At 41.6% G+C, this 26461-nt stretch overlaps 3 protein-coding genes across 3 annotated transcripts in view; all 3 read right to left on the bottom strand.

Moving 5' to 3' along the window:
• Positions 1-2687: 2687 nt before the first annotated feature.
• Positions 2688-8023, bottom strand: LOC117322687 (serine-rich adhesin for platelets-like). The gene is made up of 6 exons (XM_033877626.1): positions 7775-8023; positions 5477-7514; positions 4907-5194; positions 4101-4358; positions 3566-3775; positions 2688-3052 (listed from the first exon to the last, which is right to left on the bottom strand). Exons 1-6 carry the CDS (start codon positions 8021-8023, stop codon positions 2832-2834), a joined length of 3264 nt encoding a protein of 1087 aa, XP_033733517.1. The 3' UTR covers positions 2688-2831.
• An 8639-nt stretch (positions 8024-16662) lies between these two features.
• Positions 16663-18780, bottom strand: LOC117322688 (serine-rich adhesin for platelets-like). Its single transcript, XM_033877627.1, has one exon. It carries the CDS (start codon positions 18778-18780, stop codon positions 16663-16665), a length of 2118 nt encoding a protein of 705 aa, XP_033733518.1.
• An 829-nt stretch (positions 18781-19609) lies between these two features.
• The window catches only part of LOC117322689 (uncharacterized threonine-rich GPI-anchored glycoprotein PJ4664.02-like), a 29306-nt gene continuing 22454 nt past the window's right edge, over positions 19610-26461 (bottom strand). The window contains exons 5-6 of the mRNA XM_033877628.1: positions 21085-26353; positions 19610-20834 (exon numbers count right to left, since the gene is read on the bottom strand). Coding sequence (XP_033733519.1) covers positions 19610-20834; positions 21085-26353 — 6494 coding nt within the window. The remainder of the gene's footprint in view (positions 20835-21084; positions 26354-26461) is intronic.

Raw genomic sequence — 26461 nt, forward strand, 5'->3', positions numbered from 1 at the left:
CTCACCTGGACCGAAGGTCCGGTGAGCTTATGCCATGGCGCGGCGTCCGTCGTCAGTCCGTCAACATTTGCTTCAAATCGCTACTAGTCATAAAGTTCTTATTGGATTTTGAACCAAATTTGGCCAGAAACATCCTTGGTAGCATGGGAACAGATTTTGCATCAATGGTGATTCTGACCCCCGAGGGGCCAAAGGAGCGGGGCCAAATATGGGAAATAGAGGTAATTCCTCTAAATCTCTACTAGTCATAAAGTTATGAATGGATTTGAACCCAATTTGGTCAGAAACATCCTTGGGGGAAGGGGAAGAGATTTTGCATAAATAGTGGCTCTGACCCCCGAGGGGCCAAAGGGGCCGGGCCAAATATGGGAAATAGAGGTAATTCCTCTAAATCTCTACTAGTCATAAAGTTTTGAATGGATTTGAACCCAATTTGGTCAGAAACATCCTTGGGTAAAGGGGAACAGATTTTGCATAAATGGTGGCTCTGACCCCCGAGGGGCCAAAGGGGCGGGGCCAAATATGGGAAATAGAGGTAATTCCTCTAAATCTCTACTAGTCATAAAGTTATGAATGGATTTGAACCCAATTTGGTCAGAAACATCCTTGGGGGAAGGGGAAAAGATTTTGCATAAATTGTGGCTCTTACCCCAAAGGGACCAAAGGGGTGGGGCCCAATAGGGGAAATAAAAGTAATTCCTTTAAATCGCTACTTGTCATAAAGTTATGAATGGATTTGAACCCAATTTGGTCAGAGATGTCTTTGGGTGAAGGGGAACAGATTTTGCATAAATGGTGGCTCTGACCCCCGAGGGGCCAAAGGACGGGGCCCAATAATGGAAATAAAGGTAATTCCTTTAAATCACTACTAGTCATCAAGTTATGAATGGATTTGAACCAAATTTGGTCAGAAACATCCTTGGGGGAAGGGGAAGAGATTTTGCATAAATGTGGCTCTGACCCCCGAGGGGCCAAAGGGGCGGGACCCAGTGGGGGGAAGTAGAGGTAATTCCTTTGAATCGCTACTAGTCATCAAGTTATGAATGGATTTGAACCCAATTCGGTCAGAAACATCCTTGGGGGAAGGGGAAGAGATTTTGCATAAATGGTGGCTCTGACCCTAAAGGGGCCAAAAGGGCGGGGCCCAGTGGGGGAAAATAGAGGTAATTCCTTTGAATCGCTACTAGTCATCAAGTTATGAATGGATTTGAACCCAATTTGGTCTGAAACATCCTTGGGAAAAGGGGAACAGATTTTGCATAAATGGTGATTCTGACCCCCGAGGGGCCAAAGGGGCGGGGCCCAATAGGGATAATAGAGGTAATTCCTTTAAATCACTACTTGTCATAAAGTTATGAATGGATTTGAACCCAATTTGATCAGAAACATCCTTGAGGGAAGGGGAACAGATTTTGCATAAACGGTGACTCTGACCCTAAAGGGGCCAAAAGGGCGGGGCCCAGTGGGGGGAAGTAGAGGTAATTCCTTTGAATCGCTACTGGTCATAAAGTTATGAATGGATTTGAACCCAATTCGGTCAGAAACATCCTTGGGGGAAGGGGAAGAGATTTTGCATAAATGGTGGCTCTGACCCTAAAGGGGCCAAAAGGGCGGGACCCAGTGGGGGAAATAGAGGTAATTCCTTTGAATCGCTACTAGTCATCAAGTTATGAATGGATTTGAACCCAATTTGGTCTGAAACAGGGGAACAGATTTTGCATAAATGGTGACTCTGACCCCCGAATGGCCACAGGGGCGGGGCCCAATAGGTGAAATAGAGGTAATTCCTTTTAAATCGCTACTAGTCATAAAGTGATGAATGCATGTTCTATAAACAATTCTTGAGGTCTTTCAGACCTTAGAGAGTCTGGACTTCATTAATCTTTAAAGCAGTTCGGATTCCCACACTATAACCATATATAGCATTGTTAGAGTTTTACAAATAAAACAAATTGAATATGAACATTATTTCGACATTTGGTCTAATCCAACCAGGTGAGCGATACAGGCCCCATGGGCCTCTTGTTATTGTTTCGTTTTGATTACTGGTTAAGTTTCATTATGAAGTTTTCATTACCGCGATACTTTTCATCATTTCCTGTTTTCAATATCGCGATAATTTCAGAACGTGGTATTAATTTGATTTGAGCTAGATAGCTTCCTGTCCTGTGTCATTGGTGAAGTGGAGACGCCTACCCTTCCGGAACAACCGGTCTTAATCTCATAGTGTCCGTGTAGGTCTTTCATTTCATCATAGTTTGGCCCACTTTTAATCAGAAACGTACGTGTCATGTGATGAATACGTCTCTGTTGTAATCAGCGATTTTGGATTGAAATTACACGTCGGTGTGTTTGCCGGTGTCCTCGCAATAGGCGTCCGAGCACACTGGTGACTGGGCCACATAAGGCACAGAAATGGCATCAAACAGAAGTCATAGACCCGGTTAGTAGCAAAACGCTCCATCCGGTCACATACTGACAAAGATAAACCTCCGTAGTCATAGTCACGGAGTATAGGGCACAGAAGACCGCGTTTGTGTTCTCTTCTCATTCCCTGATTTAAGGTTTCCACACAATTTGTTGGCTTATGTGAATATCGATTCATCTGTTAAACCAAACTTTTACCATTCGGAGATGCAGGGTGTTAGTCCACTTCCTGCTTCTGAGAGAAAAGACCGTATATTATACAAAATCAGCTGTCTGGTAGCAGCTGTTTTATTATCATGCATAAAACTTGTGCGATTCTTCAATTATATTAGAAATTCTATTTAAAAAATATTTTTTTCGCGTGAACAATACAAATTTAGGTCACTACATACATACGCTATACATCACGATGAAGGTTTGAATAAGACCTTTTCACACATAAAGAACCCGGTGGTAGCACAATTAATCGGAACTAGTCCGTCACGAGTCAGTGAAACACAGTCTCCAGGGCGTGTTCCGAACGCTCCTGGATCCCATACATTGTTCGGAATGATATTTCCGTCTAAAAATGTCCAACTACCTGCCTCATCTCTTCTTCCGGATACAATAAATGAACTTTCTTGTTCTACAACACAAAATTGCTTTATATTAATTCATATATGAATGTAAGAGTTATGTCATAGTTTGGTATCGGATGGCAGTGCTTTCTGGAAAGATGTTGACAGACTGGAAATACAACGCCTGTTATCAAATTGAGGTGTAAAGATAGACTTCCGGTATTGTCAAAACATGAAAAAAACTGACTTCCTGTACCGGTCAACGCGTGGCAAACATTGATTTCTGATTCCGAAAAGTTTTCAAATAACACAGATTTAGGAATTCGAAAAAGAACATAATGGAAGTTCATCATGAATATGCTAGGAAGTACTGGAGATATTTACCAGGAAAGGATTGACTTCCAGATCTGCTCTCATAGAGCTCACCATTTCATTGCAGATTAAGATCAGACTAGTAGGTCATGATCATCTTAAAGACAATGCGAGATAAGTTACATATTACTTCCTCAATTTTCTAACAGTTTGACAATTAACTACAAATGAAAATACATCATATCTTACCACCACATATAGAAACTAACCTAACCAGGAATCCTGTCGCGTCTTGAGCCACATTTCTTGTAGTTTTTGCGGGGTGTCTAGGACCATTAAACCTCCCACCACTTTTTCATCTCCGCTGCTGTGTTGCGAACATTCTCTCTGACAGTCAGCCGGAGTCTGATGAACACCATATATCCCATAACATACACCCGTAATGTCATACAGGAAACCGGCACTCTCGCACCATTTAACTGCAATATATATATGTCTTGGAATATTTGGCGATGCATTCATCGAGCTAATGTACCAATCTAATTAAAAGCATATATCTCATTAAACATTCTAGTGTAATCAGAGATAATACATGTGTATGAAAGTTGAATTTTATTCAGATTGGATTAATTGATGGAATCTAAAATATGATAAGCTTGAATTGTTTAAACTAAAATACACTATCTACCCATATAGTATAAACTATATAGCTTCAAACTAGAACGAATTGTCCACGTTAGAATATGTTATTGAAGTAAATTGTTCATTCTGTCAGGCTTACGGAGGGAATGTTAAACCACTTACATTCAAAATAGAACATAGAATTTCCAGGAGAACCTTGATCTTTAACCTCGTTTGAAATCGCGGATTTGTGGCCTTGACATATCTGATACTTTGGGTCAAATGCAAAAGACAAGCACGTGCGGTCATTCCGACAATGGATGCCACATAGCCCCACGTTCTGCACCGGTACTCTCCACAAAATGTCTGCCGTCATATTGATGTTTGTGTATCGAGCATGGAAGCTAAGCTGGACCTTTGGCTTCTGTTGTGCACCCGAGTCTGCGTTAAGACAACAAACATGTTTCAGATAAAACAGATCGAGGTTGTCAATTAAAACTTATTATATGTAAACGGAAATTTACAAAGACGCGCGGAAAAATTGCATTGCCTAGATCAATGGAGAGGAAAAGTGGATACAAAACAACAACGAAAATGACATAACAACGAAGCCATAATTCGATCTCAAAATCGATTTACCTTAAAAAATATTTCGGAAAAAAGGATAAGGAGAATACGACCAGGTGTTCCGGAAGAATAAGGGTCTCCTACTTTATAGACGACGCCCGCCATACAATGCTAGGTAAAATCCGGGTTAAGTCCCACTATCAAACGAGAGTTAGTATGGTGACATCGAAACCACTAGGTATATCAACAACCATAAGACACAAAACATGCGTTTGTGTTATATAATTTCTAATAATATGATTATATAAAGGTCGCTTCCTGACACCAAAATACGAGCAGTTTACGGTGCGTTCCTTTACTGAAAAATGATATGACGTTAATACAGTTGGTGCTCAAGATTGTGATGAAGACAATCATATTACCTGGTAGGGTACACTCGTACGTAAGCATGAGGTAAGCGTGTTTACCAACGCAAGCATTTCCATATATCTGTCGAACTGTTGATAATATGCATGTATTCTTATTCTGACAAGTCTTTTCCGTGACTGAATACGTCACGCTGACGTCGGAATAACACATCATTGACGGTGATGCTGTATGGCATGTCATTGTGTCATTTCTGCCATACCACGCCTCCACGATATTTATCACAAACGGCAGGGTACAGATGATTTTCTTTGTGTCGTTCTCACAGACTAATACCGATCCACCTGAAAAGGATATAAGATGGTCAAAAAGAAATAAAACCTTACTATACAGGTCTCCGTTAGTCCGGACACTTCGATAGCCTAGATAACAATTACACTGTTAAATTCAGAAGTAGTCGCACATGAAGGCATGCACCATGATATAGATACCACTGCCATATACAATAAATCACTACGTTCTAATTAACAATGATCACAATGATACAAGTATCTGATGATATACATATATACTTGATTATAAACGGTTCTGATCCTTTGCACGTTTTTTCAAGATAATGAACCAACCTGCTGGGTAAGCTTGCCGTGATGAAATCGTGGTGGCCACAAGTGGATGGGAAGATATGTGCGGTGGTGCAGGTAGGCTCGTAGTAGCTAATGGTAATATCGTTTTTGTGTCACTATTTTTTGTAGTTGTAGGTGAAAAACTCTCACTAAATGTGTGTGAATTATCAGGTGTAGTCTTGTGGACATTGTCATCAGTTGTTGTCGTGGATAAATTGTCATCAGTTGTAGTCGTGGATAAGTTGTCATCACTTGTAGTCGTGGATAAATTGTTATCAGTGGTAGTTCCGGAGACATTGTCATCAGTTGTAGTCGTCGAGACATTGTTATCAGTGGTAGTCGTGAAGACATTGTCATCAGTGGTAGTCGTGAAGACATTGTCATCAGTTGTAGTCGTTGAGACATTGTCATCAGTTGTAGTCGTGGAGACATTGTCATCAGTGGTAGTCGTGGAGACATTGTTATCAGTTGTAGTCGTGGAGACATTGTCATCAGTTGTAGTCGTGGAGACATTGTCATCAGTTGTAGTCGTGGAGACATTGTCATCAGTGGTAGTCGTGGAGACATTGTTATCAGTTGTAGTCGTGGAGAATTTGACATAAGTTGTAGTCGTGGATATATTGTTATCCGTGGTTGTCGTGGTAGTTCTGGATACATTGTTATCAGTTGTAGTCATGGAGACATTGTTATCAGTGTTAGTCGTAGAGACATTGTCATCAGTGGTAGTCGTGAAGACACTGCCATCAGTTGTAGTCGTGGAGACATTGTCATCACTTGTAGTCGTGGATAAATTGTTATCAGTGGTAGTCGTGAAGACATTGTCATCAGTGGTAGTCGTGAAGACATTGTCATCAGTTGTAGTCGTTGAGACATTGTCATCAGTTGTAGTCGTGGAGACATTGTCATCAGTGGTAGTCGTGGAGACATTGTTATCAGTTGTAGTCGTGGAGACATTGTCATCAGTTGTAGTCGTGGAGACATTGTCATCAGTTGTAGTCGTGGAGAATTTGACATAAGTTGTAGTCGTGGATACATTGTTATCCGTGGTTGTCGTGGTAGTTCTGGATACATTGTTATCAGTTGTAGTCATGGAGACATTGTTATCAGTGTTAGTCGTAGAGACATTGTCATCAGTGGTAGTCGTGAAGACACTGCCATTAGTTGTAGTCGTGGAGACATTGTCATCAGTTGTAGTCGTCGAGACATTGTTATTAATGTTAGTCGTAGAGACATTGTCATCAGTGGTAGTCGTGAAGACATTGTCATCAGTTGTAGTCGTGGAGACATTGTCATCAGTTGTAGTCATGGAGACAGTGTTATCAGTGGTATTTCTGGAGACATTGTCATCAGTTGTAGTCGTCGAGACATTGTCATCAGTGGTAGTCGTGAAGACATTGTCATCAGTTGTAGTCGTGAAAACATTGTCATCAGTTGTAGTCGTGAAAACATTGTCATCACTTGTAGGCGTTGATACACTGTCATCAGTTGTAGTCGTGGAGACATTGTCATCAGTTGTAGACGTGGAGACAGTGTTATCCGTTGTAGTCGTGGAGACATTGTCATCAGTGGCAGTCGTGGAGGTATTGTCATCAGTGGTAGTCGTCGAGATATTGTTATCAATGGTAGTTCTAGATACATTGTCATCAGTTGTAGTCGTGGAGAAATTGTGATCAGTTGTATTCGTGGAGAGATTGTCATCAGTTGTAGTCGTGGATACATTGTTATTAGTGGCAGTCGTGGAGGCATTGTCATCAGTTGTAGGCGTGGAGACATTGTCATCAGTTGTAGTCGTGGAGACATTGTCATTAGTTGTAGTCGTGGCGACATTGTCATCAGTTGTAGTCGTGGAGGCATTGTCATCAGTGGTAGTCGTGGAGATACTGTCATCAGTGGTAGTCCTGGAGACATTGTCATCAGTGGTAGTCGTCGAGATACTGTTATCAGTGGTAGTTCTGGATAAATTGTCATCAGTTGTAGTCGTCGACACATTGTTATCAGTGTTAGTCGTGGATACATTGTCATCAGTGGTAGTCGTGGAGACCTTGTTATCCGTGGTAGTCGTTGAGACATTGTCATCAGTGGGAGTCGTGGATACCCTTTTTAGGGGGTGGGTTTTGGGGCAGAAGGGGGGGGTGGAGAAAGACGGGAGTGGTGGAATTTTTAAGGAAAACGTGGATAAATTGAAGGGAGCGTGGGGAAAACCAAAGGGACGGAAAATTTTCACAGGGTAGCTGGAAAGAAGGGGTGTTCTGGGCATTCATAGTTTTTTGTGAGAAAAATTGTCATCATGAGTTGAGAGACATTGTCATCAGTGGTAGTCGTGGAGACATTGTCATCAGTTGTAGTCGTGGAGACATTGTCATCAGTGGTAGTCGTGGAGACATTGTTATCCGTGGTAGTCGTGGATACATTGTTATCAGTGGCAGTCGTGGAGGCATTGTCATCAGTGGTAGTCGTGGAGATATTGTTAACAGTTGTAGTCGTGGAGACATTGTCTTTAGTTGTAGTCGTTGGCGAAATTGTCTCGTGGTAGTCGTGGAGACATTGCATCAGTTGTAGTGTGGGAGGACTTGTCTTCGGTTGTGTCGTGGAGACATTGTCATCATTGGTGTCGTGGAGAACATTGTCTAAGTGGTGTCTGGAGGCATTGTCATCAGTTGTAGTCGTGGAGACATGTCATCGTTGTAGTCGTGGAGACATTGTGATCAGTGGAAATTTTTTATCAGGGGTATTTGTGATCTTGTTTTACGTGGAAAGCTATGGGGGGACTTTTTATATTTTGTAGGGGAGACTTTGTCATATTTGTATGGGGTTGGTTTTTCGTGGAGAATTGTATATTGTACGGGAAACTGTATTTTTGTTGTGGAAATTGTATCATTTTAGTCGGGGAATTTGTATCGTTTTATCGGGGGACTGCCCCCTTTGGTGGAAATTTGTACAGTGTATCGTGGGAATTTCTCAGGGTATCGGGGGCATGATAGTTTTTGTTGGGACTTTGTATCAGTGTGTCTGGGACTTGTAGGTTTGGAGTCGGGGGAATTGTACATTTGATCGGGACTTTCATCATTGAGTTGGGAAAAATTGCATTTTGAGTCTGAAATTGTCATTTGTATCGTGGGGAAACAGTATCGGTTAGTCGTGGACATTGCATCATGTATCTGGACTTGTCATCAGTTTTTAGTCTGAAAAAATGTCATCATGAGTTGGGGACCTTTCTTTTCCTTTTTGTTTTGTGTTTTGGGAGGGAAAGAATTGTCTCTTTTAGTGTGAAATTGTTTCAGGGGTAGCGGGAAAAATTGGGTCTTCGTTTTGTCGTGGGACATGTCAAGTTTAGTTTTTGGGAATTGTCATCATTTTGTCGGGAACTTGTTGGGGGGGAGTCGTGGAACTTTTCTGGGGGAGTCGGGGTTTGGGGGGGGCTTTTGAAACATTGGGGTCGTAAAACATTGTAAGTTTAGTTTTTGGGAAGACTTGTATCATGGTATTAAATTTTGAATCAGGTTTCGGGGAAATTTTTCGTTAGTTGGGGGATTGATCTTTGTAGTGGGGAAAAAAGAAATTGACGTGGAAATCTTGGGGGGGACATTTACGGGGAAAGGGGGAATTGTCATCGTTATCGGGGAGACATTGCATCGTTGAAAAGTAAAACATTGTTACAGTTTGGGAAAAATTTTCACAGTGGTTTTTAGCATGTATCAGTTTTTTCGGGGGGAGCTTTGGTATCTTTAAGTTGGAAAATTGTTAAATTGTATCGGGGAAATTTTATAGTTTAAAGCCGTGGAGTTTTTTATCAGTTTTGGAGACTTGTAAGTTTAGCCCGGGAAATTGTATCAGTTGGTTTTAAAGTCCTTTTGGGAGCGTGGTTTTGATCAGGGTAGTCGTGGGAATTGATCAGTTTAGTCGTAAAGAATTGTCATAGTGTATGTGGGGCATTTTTACGTAGTCGTAAAAATTGTCTATGTATTTTCGGGAACTTGTACATGGTTGTGAAAATTGATCATGTAGTCTTAAAATTTTTACGTTGTATGTGGGACATTGTACTGAGTTTAACTTGCATATGGTATCGTGGAAAATTGTCACAGTTTTAGTGTGGGACATTGTATCGGTGTGTGTGATTTGTCATCAAGTAAAATTTTTTTAAAGTGTCGGGGAAACATTGTCATAGGGAGTCGGGGAAAAAATTGATCAGTTGTAGTCGTGGGGGGGCATTGTATCAGTTCGTGGGGGAACATGTACATTTGATGGGGTTTTTAACATTGCATGGTTTAGTTTTTGGAAATTTGTATCAGTGGTATCGGGAAATTTTTCATCTTTTGGTTTTTGGGAAAAATTGTATCATGTATCGTGAGCATTGTCTCAGGGGTAGTGTGAACTTGTATAGTGAATGGAAGTGGAGATTTGTCATCAGTTTTAGTGTGAATTGTATCATTGAGTCGGAATTGTCACTTTGGGGGTTTTTTCTTGTCTAGTGGACGGGGAAACCTTGTCTCGGGTTTATCGTGGGACTTGTATCAGTGTGTCGTGGAGCCTTGTATCAGTTTTTAGTCGTGGACATTGTTTCGTGTATCGTGGGTTTTCTAGGGGGTCTACATTTTTTTTAGTCGTTGAGCCTTGTCACATTGTAGTGGTGGTACATTGTCTTTAGGGGTCGTGGAAAATTGTATCGTTTTACGGGGACAGATCAGTGTAGCTGGAAACTTGTATTTTTATCGTAAGAAAGAAAATGTTTAAAGTTTGGGTCGGGGAAATTGTTCTTTAGCCCGGGGGACATTGTATCAGTTGTAGTAGTCGGGCCTTTGTACGTGGTATGTGAAAATTGATCAGTTTGCGTGGAGAATTTCATCGTTGTATGGGTCTTGTATCTTGAAAATCGGGAAAATTGTTTCTTTTTCGGGTACTTTGTCCGTGGTATCGTGGAAACATTGTTAGGGAGTGTGAAAATTTGTCTTGGTGTCAAAAATTGTATCGTTTTTGTGGCATTGCCCCTTATGGGGGGCTTGCCTCAGTGGAATCGTGGAAATGTACAGTGTATTGGGAAAACATGTAATCATTTATTTGGGGAGAATTGTTAGGGTGTGTGAATTTTGTATCAGTGGTAGTCGTGGTTGTAATATTTGGTTGGAACTTTGTCTCTTGTATCGTGGGCTTTGTTATTTTTAGTCTAAAAATTTTATAAATTTTATCGGGAACATTGTATAGGTTTTGTATAGACATTTCTCTGGTGTGGGGGGGAATTGATCTTGAGTCGGGGAAGAATTGGTTTAGTTTGAAGGGCGGGGAAATTTGTAATTTTATCGTGGAATGTATCTTTGAGCCCCGGGGGCTTTTGCTTAGTTTGTGTGGGGACATTTTCATTTTTGGTTTTTTTTTTGAAAGTCGTGAAAATTGATCAGTTATTCGGGGGGGGAAGATTTAAACAGTTGATCGGGGGGAAATTGTATCGTTGTATCGGGGGAAACATTTTATCTTTTGTGCGTGGACATGTCTTTTGGGTGTGGTTTTTTTGGTGGTAAAATTGTCATATTGGTTTGGGGAACATTGTCAAATTTGTTTAGTTCTGGAACTTTCAATGTATGTGGGACTTTGTATCGTGGATGTTGAACTTTCATCTTTTTAGTGTGGAAATTTGTATCTGTTATTTGAGAACTGTCATCAGGGTAGCGTGGAAAATTACGTTTAGTCGTAAATTTTGTTCAGTTGTATGGGGGAAAATTGTCAATTTTAGTTGAACTTTATCGGGGTTAGCGTGGAATAAAATTTTCATAGTTAGTCGTGGAACATTTCATCGGGGTAGTGGGGTTGTTGGGTTAAAACATTGTACTGGTTCTGGGGAAATTTGTACAGTGGGGACCCTGGGCCATTGTATCAGTTTTGGGGGGAATTGTTTCAGGGTGTTGAGATTTATCGGGGTTTAGTGGGGAAAATTTAAAGGTTGTAGGGTAGCTGTCACATTGTTCGTGGAGCAGTATGGGGGGAGCGTGGAATTGTCCAGTGTGAAAATTTTTTTTTACCCCGGGGACTTGTTTCATGGTACGGGGGAACCCTTGTCATCAGTGTGTTGGGACTTTGTCATCATTGTAGTCGTGAGACTGTATGTGTGTGTGGAGCCTTTGTCTTTAGGGGGAGTGTGGGAACTTGCATTTTGGTAGTTGAAGCTTTGTTTTTATCTGGAACTTTTTAATCGTGGAGTCGGGAATTGTTCAGTTAGTGAAAAATTTTGTATAGGGGAGGTGGAAAATTGTCATGTTTTAGTCGTGGGACATTGTTTCATTTTGGTAGTCGTGGGACAGTCATCTTTGTAGTCGTAAAAATTATCTTGTATCGGGGAATTGTATCATTTTGTAGGTGGAAATTGTTATCTTTGAGCGGGGGAATTTTATAATGAGTCGGGAGACTTGTATCTTTGTGTCGTGAGATTGTACAGTTAGTCGTGGAGAATTGTTCAGGGGGGATCGTGGAGACTTTGTATCTTTGTAGGGGAACATTGATCATTTATGTGGAGACTTGTCTAGGGGGTTTTTTGGGAATTTCATCATGAGTTTTTGGAATGTATCATTTTATTTGGGAACATTTTCGGGGGATCGGGACATTTGCATATTTGGGGTTGGGAATTGATCAGTGTAGGGAGGAGGTATGTTTAAAACATTTTTCCCCAGTCGTGGAAATGTATCAGTGGTTTTAATTTCTCTTTTAACTTGTAATCAGTGGTAGTCGGGGAAATTGTACGTTGTGTTGGAACTGGGTATAGGTATGTGGAGAATTGTCATCATTTTTAATCTTTGGGAATTTACCCGTGGAAAATCGTGGGAATGACGTGGTCTGAAGAATTTCATCATTTGTATGTGGGAAATTGCATGGTAATCGGGGGGAACATTGTATCGTGTTCGTGGGGACTTTTCATCAGTGGTAGTCGGGAATTGTCATCATTAAGCGGGGAAATTGTCATCAGTTTAGCGTGGCTTGTATCGTTTATGGAGTTGTTCGTTTTCTGGGCATTGTCATAGTGGGGTCGTGGGAGAAGGTATATCGTTTTTAAAAGTCGTGGGCTTGTTCAGGGGAGGGGAGACATTTTAAAAATTTTGTCTAGCATTTTTTCATTTTTATTTTTAACTTTTCCCAGGGTAGTCGGGGGACAGCCCTTTGTCTCGGGGTTTTTTCTTGGTACGGGGGCCCTTTCATCGTGGTGCCCCGGGAAATTTGATCTTGGGGCAAAACATGTTCGGGGGGGGGAACAGTCTCAGTTATGTTTCCCTTGTCTCGGGGAGTGGGCATTTTCTTTAACAACACATTGTAGTGGGCCCGACGATTAAAAACTTTGTACCCCGGGTTGTGGGGAACAGCCCCATAAAAAGTTTGTGAAGGGCTTTGCCCCGGGTTCGTAAAACGTGCTCGTTGGTGTGGAGACTTTGTATCAGTTTTTCTGGACTTACAGTGTAGTGTGGGACATTGTTCGTTGAGTGTAAAGACGGGTCATTTTGTTCGGGGGTTTGTCATCATGTAGTCGGGGAACTTTTCATCATTTACCCTGGAAATTTGTACTTTGTGTGGGTCATGTCATCATTGTTCGTGGTACCTTGTCTCTGGTATTGGGGAAATTTCATCAGTTTAGTCGGGGGAAATTTGTACTTTAAAGGTGGAGGTTGTCATCAGTGGTGTGTGGAACTTTTTATCATTTTTTGGTTTAAAACTTGTACATGTAAAGCATTATCGGTCGTAGACTTTGTCTTGTTGGTCGTTGGAAAAATTTTTCATAGTGGTAGTGTGGAAACATGATCTTTTGGTACCGGGAAATTTTTTGTATCAGGGGGATTTGGGGGAACATTGTCATCATGGTATTGGGAATTGTCATCATTTTGGGTCGGAAAATGGCCCTCTTTTGTCGTAAAAGGGACATTGTATCATTGTATTGTGAAATTTTGTACCGGGGTAAGTCGTGGCAATTGTCTATTTTGTGTGGAGACTTGTATCAGTTTGGTCTGGAATTTCACAGTGTAGGGGGGGGCTTTTTATCTTTTATCGGGAACTGTCATCGTTAGTCGTGGGGAATTGCACAGTTGTAGTCGGGAAATTGTCATCAGTTGTTCGGGGAAAATTTGTTACGTTTGTATCGGGTTTAAATTGTATATTTGGTAGTTGTGGAAATTTGTATCAGTTTTATTTGGGTGGATTGAAATCATTTAGTCGGGGGAAATTTATCATTTGGATGTGAACTTTTTATCATTGTGCGGGAATTGATTTTTCTGGGGACCCCCTTTTTTCCATTGTGGGGTCGTGGCATTGTCATCATTTGGTCGGGGACATTTTTCTTGTATGGGGGGGAAAATTGTACTTTGTTTTTGAGAAAATTGCTCAGTTTTAGTCGTGGACTTTTGTATCATTTGAAATCGGGGGGTTTGGTTAGGGGATGTGGGGGACATTGTATCAGTTGTGGGGAAATTAATTTTTGTTAATTTTTCATGGGAGTTGGGACATTTTTCAGTGTATCGGGGAAATTGTCTCAGTTTAGTCGTGGAAAAGTTGTTATTTGTAGTGTGAAAATTGGTCATTTGAGTGTGGGCTTGTCTCAGGAAACGTGGGACTTGTATCAGTGGTAGTCTGGCTTGTCATTTTTTTTATTGTAAAGCATTTTTAAATTGTAGGGTGAAAAATTTGTCATCATTTTATTTGTAAGAAATTTTATCAGTGTAGTCGTGGAATTGTATTTAGTCGTGGGACATTGTATATTTGGATCTGGGACTTGCTCAGGGGTATCGTGGAAATTGTACAGTTTTATGTGGAGACTTGTATCTTGTAGTCGGGAAAGGGGGGGAAAAAAAACATTTTTGGGGCCATCGTGTGTTTTGGACATTGTCATATTAAAACTGGAACTTTTTTCCCGGGGTATCTTTGGGCATTGTCAATTTTAGGGGGAAACATTGTTCAGGTAGTCGTGGGACATTTACGTTGTAGTCGTAAAGACTTGTCATATTTTAAACGTGGAAAATTGTACGTGAAATCTGGAACTTGTTTTTGGGAGTCGGGGGACAGTATCAGTGGTTTGGGACCTTGCCATTTTGGGGGGAACTTTCTCTTTTGGGGTTGGGGAACTTTTCCATTTAATCGTGGGACATTTTTATCGTTTAGCGGGGAAAGACGGGTGTTAAAAATTTTTGGTAGTGGGGACATTGTCACCCATGGTAGTTGGATCTTTGTACGTGTAGTGTGGAAACTTTCATCAGTTTAGGGGGAAAAATTTTATATTTTGGTAGCGTAGATTTTCACATGGTAGTTGACTTTGTATCAGTGGTTCGGGGGAAAAATTTCATTTTTTTACGTGGCAATTGAATATTTTGTAGTCGTGGAATTGTCATCTGTGTGTGGATTTTGTTTTTTATCGGGTATCTTTTTGGTGGAGAATTGTTTTTCTTTTTTTTGGTTGTAAAGCTGGGGGAAAATTGTTTATTTTATCGGGGGGTTTGTCTTGGAGATATTTTATCGTGGTTTGGGACATTGTCTGGTTTTTTTGGGGGCAGTCACAGTTGTAGTGGGAGCCCTTATGTGGGAGTCGTGGGAATTGTCATCAGTGGTAATCGCGGAGCCTTTTTCACAGTGGGTTCGGGAGACATTGTATCAGGGATTTGTGGAATTGTCATCGTTTAGTCGAAGGACAGGTATGTGTAGTCGTGGGAATTTATCTTTGTAGGGGTACTTGCTCATTTGGAGTCGGGGGGACTTGCTATTGTAGTCGAGAAAATTGTCACATGTATTTTTTGGGGGAATTTACATTTTGCGGAGAATTGAAATCAGTGGTGTGTGGGGGACCAATGTCTTGTTTTAAGTGTAGGGGAACATTGTCATCAGTTAGTCTGGAGCTGCATCGTTTGTCGTGAAACTTGTTATATTTTCGTGGAACATTGTCATCAGGGGAAACGGGGACTTTTTTATCTTTGTGTCGGGGGTTAAAACATTGTCTAATGTAGTCGTAAGACTTGTTTTCTTTTGGTAGTGTAAGAATTTTCATAGTTAGTCGGGAAATTGTCATATTTTGTGGACTTTTTATCTTGGTTTTGGTGGTTTTGGGCCTCAGTGGGTCGTGGATCTTTTGTCTCAGTTGGGTGGGTTTCTCATTTGCGTGAAGACATTGTCTCATTTTTGTCGGAAACGTTTTCAGTTTTTCGTGGAACATTGTCATAGGGGGAGTCTTTTGGGAGACTTTAAAAATCGTTTTAGTGTGGGCTTTTCCAGTTATCGTGGAAATTGTATCAGGGTAATCGTGGACTTGTAATCATTTTAGTCTGGAGGGTATTTTATCAGTTTAGTTGGGGGTTTACTTGTCATCAGTGGTATCGTGGGAATTTTTCTCTTTAAATCGGAATTGTATCAGTGGTTCGGGGAGACTTGTATGTGGTAGTGGGGAATTGTCATCAGGGAAAGTGGGACATGTTACTTTTGATCGGGCATTGTCATCAGGGGTGCGGGATAATTGTCTCAGGGGTTCGGGGGGCATTGTCATGTTATGTGGATCTTGATCAGTTTATCGTGGGGACTGTCATCAGTTTTTTTGAGAGACGGATCTGGTAGTCGGGGGGAGACATGTCACAGGAGTCGTGAGACATTGCATCGGGGTACTGGAGACTTGTCATCAGTGGTATCGTGGAGAATTGTCACTTTTTTTGGTGGACATGTTCATTGAGTCGTGGAAAGAAGTATCGTTGAGTGTGAAAATTTCAGTGTAGTCGGGATATTTTGTATCAGTGGAGTCGGGGGAATTGCATCATTTGTAGCCTGGATTTTTTTCAGTTGTGTCGTGGACATTGTCATAAATGGTTTAGTTGAAATTTTTTCACGTGGTTCCGTAGTTTTTTTTCCGTTTTATCGTAAAGACATTGTAATCAGTGGATTGGTATTGTCCATGGTGGTGAACTTTGTTCAGTGGAGTCGTGGACTTGTCATCAGTTTGTCGTAAAGAATTGTCCCAGTTGAGTCGTGGAGACATGTCACAGTTGAAATCGTGGAACATTGTTATCGTTGTAAGGGGATACTTACGTGGTAATCATTGTCATCAGTGGTAGTCGTGGATAATTTGTCATCATTGGTGGTCGTGAAAGATCAGGGTAGTGTGAAAATTGTTAATTTGTTAGTTGGAATACTTGTCATCAGTGTTAGTCGGGCGCATTGTCATCAGTTGTGGGTGGAAACTGGTATATTTGTTAGTCGTGGATACTTGTCATCAATGGTAGTTGTAGATACTTTGTATCAGTGGTACAACAGTACTTTAAGCTGAAACATTGTATCAGTTTATCGTGTGAGACATGTTCAGTTGTAGTCGTGAAGATATTGTCATCAGTTTTAGTTGTGGAGACATTGTCATCAGTTGTAGTCGTAGAGACATGGTCATCAGTTGTAGTCGTGGTGATATAATTATCAGTTGTAGTCGTGGATACTTTGTCATCAGTTGTAGTCGTGGCGACATTGTCATCAGTTGTAGTCATAGAGACGTTGTCATCAGTGGTAGTCGTAGAGACATTGTCATCAGTTTTAGTCGTAGAGACATTGTCATCAGTGGTAGTCGTGGAGACATTGTCATCTGTTGTAGTCGTGAAGACATTGTCATTAGTAGAAGCCGTGGAAACATTGTCAGCAGTGGTAATCGTTGAGACATTGTCATCAGTGGGAGTCCTGGTGACATTGTCATCAGTTGTAGTCGTGGCGACATTGTCATCAGTTGTAGTCGTAGAGACGTTGTCATCAGTTGTAGTCGTGAAGAAGTTGTCATCAGTTGTAGTCGTGGAGACATTGTCAACAGTTGTAATCGTGGAGACATTGTTATCGGTTGTAGTCGTGGTTACATTGTCATCAGTGGTAGTCGTGGATACATTGTCATCAGTGGTAGTCGGGGGAACATTGTCATCATTTGTAGCTCTGGATACTTTGTCATCAGTTGTAGTCGTGGCGACATTGTCATCAGTTGTAGTCGTAGAGACGTGTTCATTAGTGGTAGTCGTGGAGACATTGTCATCAATGGTAGTTGTAGATACTCTGTCATCAGTGGTAGTCGTGAAAACATTGTCATCAGTTTTAGTCGTGAAGACATTGTAATCAGTTGTAGTCGTGAAGATATTGTCATCAGTGGTAGTTGTAGATACTTTGTTATCAGTGGTAGTCGTGGATATATTGTCATCAGTTATAGTCGTGGAGACATTGTCATCAGTTGTAGTCGTGGTGACATTGTCATCAGTTGTAGTCGTGGATATATTGTTATCAGTGGTAATCGTGGAGACATTGTTATCAGTTGTAGTCGTGGAGATATTGTTATCAGTGGTAGTCTTGGAGATATTTTTATCAGTGGTAGTCGTGGAGACATTGTCATCGGTTGTAGTCGTGTAGAGATTGTCATCAGTTGTAGTCGTGGAGACATTGTCATTAGTGGGAGTCGTGGAGACATTGTCATCAGTGGTAATCGCGGAGACATTGTCATCAGTGGTAATCGTGGAGACATTGTCATCAGCTGTAGTTGTGGAGACATTGTCATCAGTTGTAGTCGTAGAGACATGGTCATCAGTTGTAGTCGTGGTGATATTATTATCAGTTGTAGTCGTGGATACTTTGTCATCAGTTGTAGTCGTGGCGACATTGTCATCAGTTGTAGTCGTAGAGACGTTGTCATCAGTGGTAGTCGTGGAGACATTGTCATCAGTTTTAGTCGTAGAGACATTGTCATCAGTGGTAGTCGTGGAGACAATGTCATCTGTTGTAGTCGTGAAGACATTGTCATTAGTAGTAGTCGTGGAGACATTGTCAGCAGTGGTAATCGTTGAGACATTGTCATCAGTGGTAGTCCTGGAGACATTGTCATCAGTTGTAGTCGTTGCGACATTGTCATCAGTTGTAGTCGTGGCGACATTGTCATCAGTTGTAGTCGTAGAGACGTTGTCATCAGTTGTAGTCGTGAAGAAGTTGTCATCAGTTGTAGTCGTGGAGACATTGTCATCAGTTGTAATCGTGGAGACATTGTTATCGGTTGTAGTCGTGGTTACATTGCCATCAGTGGTAGTCGTGGTTACATTGTCATTAGTGGTAGTCGTGGATACATTGTCATCAGTGGTAGTCGTGGTGACATTGTCATCAGTTGTAGTCGTGAAGACATTGTCATCAGTTTTAGTCGAAGAGACATTGTTATCAGTTGTAGTCGTGGAGACATTGTCATTAGTGGGAGTCGTGGAGACATTGAAATCAGTTGTAGTCGTGGAGGCATTGTTACCAGTTCCAGTCGTGGAGACATTGTAATCAGTGGTAATCGTCGAGACATTGTAATCAGTTGTAGTCATGGAGATATTGTTATCAGTTGTAGTTGTGGATACATTGTCATCAGTGGTAGTCGTGGAGAAATTGTCATCAGTGGTAATCTTGGCGACATTGTTATCAGTGGTAATCGTGGAGACATTGTCATCAGTGGTAGTCGTGGAGACATTGTCATTAGTAGTAGTCGTGGATACATTGTCAGCAGTGGTAATCGTTGAACCATTGTCATCAGTTGTAGTCGTGGCGACATAGTCATCAGTTGTAGTCGTTGAGACGTGTCATTAGGTGTAGTCGTGGAGACATTGTCATCAGTGGTAGTCGTGGATATATTGTCATCATTGGTAGTCGTGAAAACATTGTCATCAGTTGTAGTCGTGAAGACATTGTCATCAATGGTAGTTTGTAGATACTTTGTATCAGTGGTAGTCGTGGATACATTGTCATCAGTTTTAGTCGTGAAGACATTGTAATCAGTTGTAGTCGTGAAGATATTGTGATCAGTGGTAGTTGTAGATACTTTGTGATCAGTGGTAGTCGTGGATACATTGTCATCAGTGGTAGTCGTGGAGACATGTCATCAGTTTGTAGTCGTGGAAAAAATTTTGTTTTGTCATCAGTGGTAGTTGTAGATACTTTGTCATCAGTGGTAGTCGTGGATACGTTGTCATCAGTTATAGTCGTGGATACATTGTCATCAGTTATAGTCGTGGAGTCATTGTCATCAGTGGTAGTCGTGTGAACATTGTCATCAGTTGTAGCCCTGGATACTTTGTCATCAGTTGTATTCGTAGAGACATTGTTATCAGTTGTAGTCGTGGATACATTGTCATTAGTTGTGTCTAGAATACCTTGCCATCATGTAGTCGTGGAGACACTGTCATCAGTTGTAGCCCTGGGTACATTGTCATCAGTGGTAGTCGTGAGAACATTGTCATCAGTTGTAGTCGTGGAGACATTGTCATCAGTGGTAATCGTGGAGACATTGTTATCAGTTGTAGTCGTGGAGACATTGTTATCAGTTGTAGTCGTGGTGATATTGTTATCAGTTGTAGTCGTGGATACTTTGTCATCAGTTGTAGTCGTGGCGACATTGTCATCAGTTGTAGTCGTAGAGACGTTGTCATCAGTGGTAGTCGTGGAGACATTGTCATCAGTTTTAGTCGTAGAGACATTGTCATCTGTTGTAGTCGTGAAGACATTGTCATTAGTAGTAGTCGTGGATACATTGTCAGCAGTGGTAATTGTTGAACCATTGTCATCAGTTGTAGTCGTGGCGACATAGTCATCAGTTGTAGTCGTTGAGACGTGTTCATTAGTGGTAGTCGTGGAGACATTGTCATCAGTGGTAGTCGTGGATATATTGTCATCATTGGTAGTCGTGAAAACATTGTCATCAGTTGTAGTCGTGAAGACATTGTCATCAATGGTAGTTGTAGATACTTTGTCATCAGTGGTAGTCGTGGATACATTGTCATCAGTTTTAGTCGTGAAGACATTGTAATCAGTTGTAGTCGTGAAGATATTGTCATCAGTGGTAGTTGTAGATACTTTGTTATCAGTGGTAGTCGTGGATACATTGTCATCAGTGGTAGTCGTGGAGACATTGTCATCAGTTGTAGTCGTGGAAACATTGTTATCAGTTGTAATCGTGGATACATTGTCATCAGTGGTAGTCGTGGAGACATTGTCATCAGTGGTAGTCGTGGTGACATTGTCATCAGTTGTAGTCGTGGAGATATTGTTATCAGTTGTAGTCGTAGAGACATGGTCATCAGTTGTAGTCGTGGTGATATTGTTATCAGTTGTAGTCGTGGATACTTTGTCATCAGTTGTAGTCGTGGCGACATTGTCATCAGTTGTAGTCGTAGAGACGTTTTCATCAGTGGTAGTCGTGGAGACATTGTCATCAGTTTTAGTCGTAGAGACATTGTCATCAGTGGTAGTCGTGGATACATTGTCATCTGTTGTAGTCGTGAAGACATTGTCATTAGTAGTAGTCGTGGATACATTGTCAGCAGTGGTAATCGTTGAACCATTGTCATCAGTGGTAGTCCTGGAGACATTGTCATCAGTGGGAGTCCTGGTGACATTGTCATCAGTTTAGTCGTGGCGACATTGTCATCAGTTGTAGTCGTGGAGACATTGTCATCAGTTGTAGTCGTGGAGACATTGTCATCAGTTGTAGTCGTGGAGACATTGTCATCAGTTGTAGTCGTGGAGACATTGTTATCAGTTGTAGTCGTGGAGACATTGTCATCAGTTGTAGTCGTGGAGACATTGTCATCAGTGGTAGTCGTGGATACATTGTCATCAGTGGTAGTCGTGGATACATTGTCATCAGTGGTAGTCGTGGCGACATTGTCATCAGTTGTAGTCGTGAAGACATTGTCATCAGTGGTAGTCGTGGAGACATTGTCATCAGTGGGAGTCGTGGATACATTGTCATCAGTTGTAGTCGTGGAGACATTGTCATCAGTTTAGTCGTGGAGACATTGTCATCAGTTGTAGTCGTAGAGACATTGTCATCAGTGGTAGTCGTGGAGACATTGTCATCAGTTGTAGTCGTGGAGACATTGTCATCAGTTGTAGTCGTGGATACATTGTCATTAGTTGTAGTCGTAGATACATTGCCATCAGTGGTAGTCGTGGAGACACTGTCATCAGTTGTAGCCCTGGGTACATTGTCATCAGTGGTAGTCGTGAGAACATTGTCATCAGTTGTAGTCGTGGAGACATTGTCATCAGTGGTAATCGTGGAGACATTGTCATCAGTGGTAATCGTGGAGACATTGTCATCAGTGGTAATCGTGGAGACATTGTCATCAGTGGTAGTCGTGGAGACATTGTCATCAGTGGTAATCGTGGATATATTGTCATCAGTTGTAGTCGTGGAGAGATTGTCATCAGTTGTAGTTGTGGATAGATTGTTATCAGTTGTAGTCGTGTAGACATTGCCATCAGTTGTAGGCATGGAGACATTGTCATCAGTGGTAGTCGTGGAGACATTGTTATCAGTGGTAGTCGTGGAGATATTGTTATCCGTGGTAGTAATGTGAATATCAATATCGGCTAAAGTTGTTTCAAGATTATATGTTGTAGTCGTGTGAATACTATTGCTAGAGGTTTTCGAGGGAAAATTGTCATCAGTAACAGTTGTAGGGAAATTATTAATAGCTGTAGTTGTGGGAATTTCATCATCAGTGGTAGTCTCAGAGGCATTGTCATTAGTTGTAGTCATGTGAACATTACCAACATGAGTAGTAGTAGAGAGAACACTATCATCAGTTGAAGTCGTGTGAATATTGTCATCAGCTGTAACAGTAGGATTATTGACAGCAGTTGTGGTCGTATGAATATTGTTAGTAGCTGTAATCATGGGAACATTATTATTAGTTGTGGTTGCACTCGTTGGAACATAGTTATCAGTTGAAGTTGTAGGAACAGTGTCACTAGTTATAGTCGCAGGATCATGGTCAGCAGTTGCAGTCGTGGGAACATTCCTAGTAGCTGTGGTTATGGGAACATTGTATTCAGTTGAGGTTTTATTCTTAGGATCATTGTCAGCAGTTGTTGTCATGGGAACATTATTATGCGTTGATGATGCAGTCAAGGAAACATTGTCATCAGCTGTAGTCATTGGATCATTGTTAGCAGTTGCAGTCGTGGGAACATTGTCAGTAAAAATAGCCATGGGAACATCATTATACGTTGAGATTGCAGTTAATGGACCATTGTCATCAGTTGTACTCGTGAGAATATTGTCAACGGTTGTAGTCATTAGAACATTATCTTTAGTTGATGTTGCAGTCGTGGGGACATTGTCATCAGTTGCAGTCGTGTACACATTTTCAGTAGGTGTTGATATTGGAACATTACCATACGTTGAGGTTGTAGTCTTGAACTTGTCATCAACTGTAGTCGTAGGACGATTGTCAGCAGTTGTCGTGGGAACGTCATCACCAGCCTGAACTATAGGATCACTGTCAGGAGTTGTATCCATGGAGACATTATTATAAGTTAAGATTGCAGTCGTGGGAACATTGACATCAGTTTTGGTCGTGGGGACATTTTCCTCAGATGCAGTCGTAGGACCATTCCCAGCAGTTATAGTCTTAGGAACATTTTCAGTAGCAGTGATGGGAACATTATCATAGGTTGAGCTTGCAGTCATGGGAACATTGTTATCAGTTTTGGTCGTGGGAACATTTTCATCAGATACAGTCGTATGACCATTACCAGTGGTCGACGTTGTAGTCGTGAGAATATTATCAGTGGATTTAGTAATGGGAACATTATCATGAATAAATATTGCAGTCGTGGGAATATTGTCGTCAGCTGTTGTCAAGTGAACATTATCATTAGCTGAGGGTTTAGTCGTGGGAATATTGTTATTGGTTACAGTCGTGTGATCGTTATCATTAGTTGTCGTTATTGGTGTTTGAACATGCGTTGTCATCGTGTGTACATTACCACCACTTGCCGTTGCCTGGATGTTGTCATTAGTTAATGTTGTCAAAGTGCCACTAAAGGATCTAATGTCCACATCGGTAGTAGAGGTGACGGTAGTCATATTGTCATCATATCCATTACCACCATTAGTAGATTTACCAGTATCCTTAACATCAGTAGACGAGCCATTTAAAGCACCACTGATTGTAGAGTTGCTAGTATTCACACTGTCAGTAATCGCCTCATTAATATCCAGGTTGGTAGTAGATATGTCGGTATTCAAAGTATCTAGAGACGACCCATGCATGTCTGCATTGGTAATAGACGGGTCAGTATTCACATTGTCTTGAGACGACTCGTTGATGTCTACATTGGTAGCAGAGGTGCCGGTACTCACATTGTCTTGGGACGACCCTTGAGTGTCTACATTGGTAGCAGAGGTGCCGGTACTCACATTGTCTTGGGACGACCCTTGGGTGTCAGTATTGGTAGTAGATGGGTCAGTAATTACACTGTTTTGAGACGACCCTTGGGTGTCAGTATTGGTAGTAGATGGGTCAGTAATCACATTGATTTGAGACGACCCTTGGGTGTCAGTATTGGTAGTAGATGGGCCAGTAATTACATTGTTTTGAGACGACCCTTGGGTGTCAGTATTGGTAGTAGATGGGTCAGTAATTACATTGTTTTGAGACGACCCTTGGATGTCAGTATTGGTAGTAGATGGGTCAGTAATCACACTGTTTTGAGACGACCCTTGGGTGTCAGTATTGGTAGTAGATGGGTCAGTAATCACATTGATTTGAGACGACCCTTGGGTGTCAGTATTGGTAGTAGATGGGTCAGTAATCACATTGATTTGAGACGACCCTTGGGTGTCAGTATTGATAGTAGATGGGCCAGTAATTACATTGTTTTGAGACGACCCTTGGATGTCAGTATTGGTAGTAGATGGGTCAGTAATTACACTGTTTTGAGACGACCCTTGGGTGTCAGTATTGGTAGTAGATGGGCCAGTAATTACATTGTTTTGAGACGACCCTTGGGTGTCAGTATTGGTAGTAGATGGGTCAGTAATTACATTGTTTTGAGACGACCCTTGGATGTCAGTATTGGTAGTAGATGGGTCAGTAATTACACTGTTTTGAGACGACCCTTGGGTGTCAGTATTGGTAGTAGATGGGTCAGTAATCACATTGATTTGAGACGACCCTTGGGTGTCAGTATTGGTAGTAGATGGGCCAGTAATTACATTGTTTTGAGACGACCCTTGGGTGTAAGTATTGGTAGTAGATGGGTCAGTAATTACATTGTTTTGAGACGACCCTTGGATGTCAGTATTGGTAGTAGATGGGTCAGTAATTACACTGTTTTGAGACGACCCTTGGGTGTCAGTATTGGTAGTAGATGGGTCAGTAATTACATTGTTTTGAGACGACCCTTGGGTGTCAGTATTGGTAGTTGATGGGTCAGTAATCACATTGATTTGAGACGACCCTTGGGTGTCAGTATTGGTAGTAGATGGGTCAGTAATTACATTGTCTTGGGACGACCCTTGGGTGTCAGTATTGGTAGTTGATGGGTCAGTAATCACATTGATTTGAGACGACCCTTGGGTGTCAGTATTGGTAGTAGATGGGCCAGTAATTACATTGTTTTGAGACGACCCTTGGGTGTCAGTATTGGTAGTAGATGGGTCAGTAATCACATTGATTTGAGACGACCCTTGGGTGTCAGTATTGGTAGTAGATGGGTCAGTAATTACATTGATTTGAGACGACCCTTGGGTGTCAGTATTGGTAGTAGATGGGTCAGTAATCACATTGTCTTGGGACGACCCTTGGGTGTCAGTATTGGTAGTAGATTGGTCAGTAATCACATTGATTTGAGACGACCCTTGGGTGTCAGTATTGGTAGTAGATGGGCCAGTAATCACATTGATTTGAGACGACCCTTGGGTGTCAGTATTGGTAGTAGATGGGTCAGTAATCACATTGACTTGAGACGACCCTTGGGTGTCAGTATTGGTAGTAGATGGGTCAGTAATCACATTGTCTTGGGACGACCCTTGGGTGTCAGTATTGGTAGTAGATGGGTCAGTAATCACATTGATTTGAGACGACCCTTGGGTGTCAGTATTGGTAGTAGATGGGTCAGTAATCACATTATCTTGGGACGACCCTTGGGTGTCAGTATTGGTAGTAGATGGGTCAGTAATCACATTGATTTGAGACGACCCTTGGGTGTCAGTATTGGTAGTAGATGGGTCAGTAATTACATTGATTTGAGACGACCCTTGGGTGTCAGTATTGGTAGTAGATGGGTCAGTAATCACATTGATTTGAGACGACCCTTGGGTGTCAGTATTGGTAGTAGATGGGTCAGTAATTACATTGATTTGAGACGACCCTTGGGTGTCAGTATTGGTAGTAGATGGGTCAGTAATCACATTGTTTTGAGACGACCCTTGGGTGTCAGTATTGGTAGTAGATGGGTCAGTAATTACATTGATTTGAGACGACCCTTGGGTGTCAGTATTGGTAGTAGATGGGTCAGAAATCACATTGATTTGAGACGACCCTTGAGTGTCTACATTGGTAGCAGAGGTGCCGGTACTCACATTGTCTTGGGACGACCCTTGGGTGTCAGTATTGGTAGTAGATGGGTCAGTAATCACATTGACTTGAGACGACCCTTGAGTGTCTACATTGGTAGGAGAGGTGCCGGTACGCACATTGTCGGCATACCTATTGGTATCGATATTGCTTTTAACTTTGGTCTGCTCTTCTCTTCCTTCAAAAGTAGTAACGTCAAACTTGCTGTCGGAAATTGTTCTTTTCATTATAGTAGTAAAGGTTTGTGTATCGGCCTCGGTTGTGGTGTCTATATTTCTAGAAGACGGGGCACTTTCAGCGCTAGACGTAGACATGTCTTCATTAGTTGGTAGGAAAGTCGTGACTGTAACAGTACCTGACCAGGTGGTGTCCCTTGTCGGGCTATGTGAGGAGCCTCCTGTCAGTACCATTGATGTTGCGCTATGAAGTTTAGTACTTTGATCAGACGTCGTGTGAGTGATCTGTTCCTGTGATTGACTTGTGGTTGATGCTGAATCAGAGTAGATGTAGGATGCCAGTGTACTCGAAGATATTGCTAAAAGTGTAAAGTAAGAAAATATACGTACAACCGCTCTTGATGTTAAACGAATGAATTTCATTCAGTTTTAAACCTTTTCGTGATGATCAGTTCAAATGGGATTCA

This window comes from Pecten maximus, chromosome 3 (assembly GCF_902652985.1).
Source record: "Pecten maximus chromosome 3, xPecMax1.1, whole genome shotgun sequence".
NCBI lineage: Eukaryota > Metazoa > Mollusca > Bivalvia > Pectinida > Pectinidae > Pecten > Pecten maximus.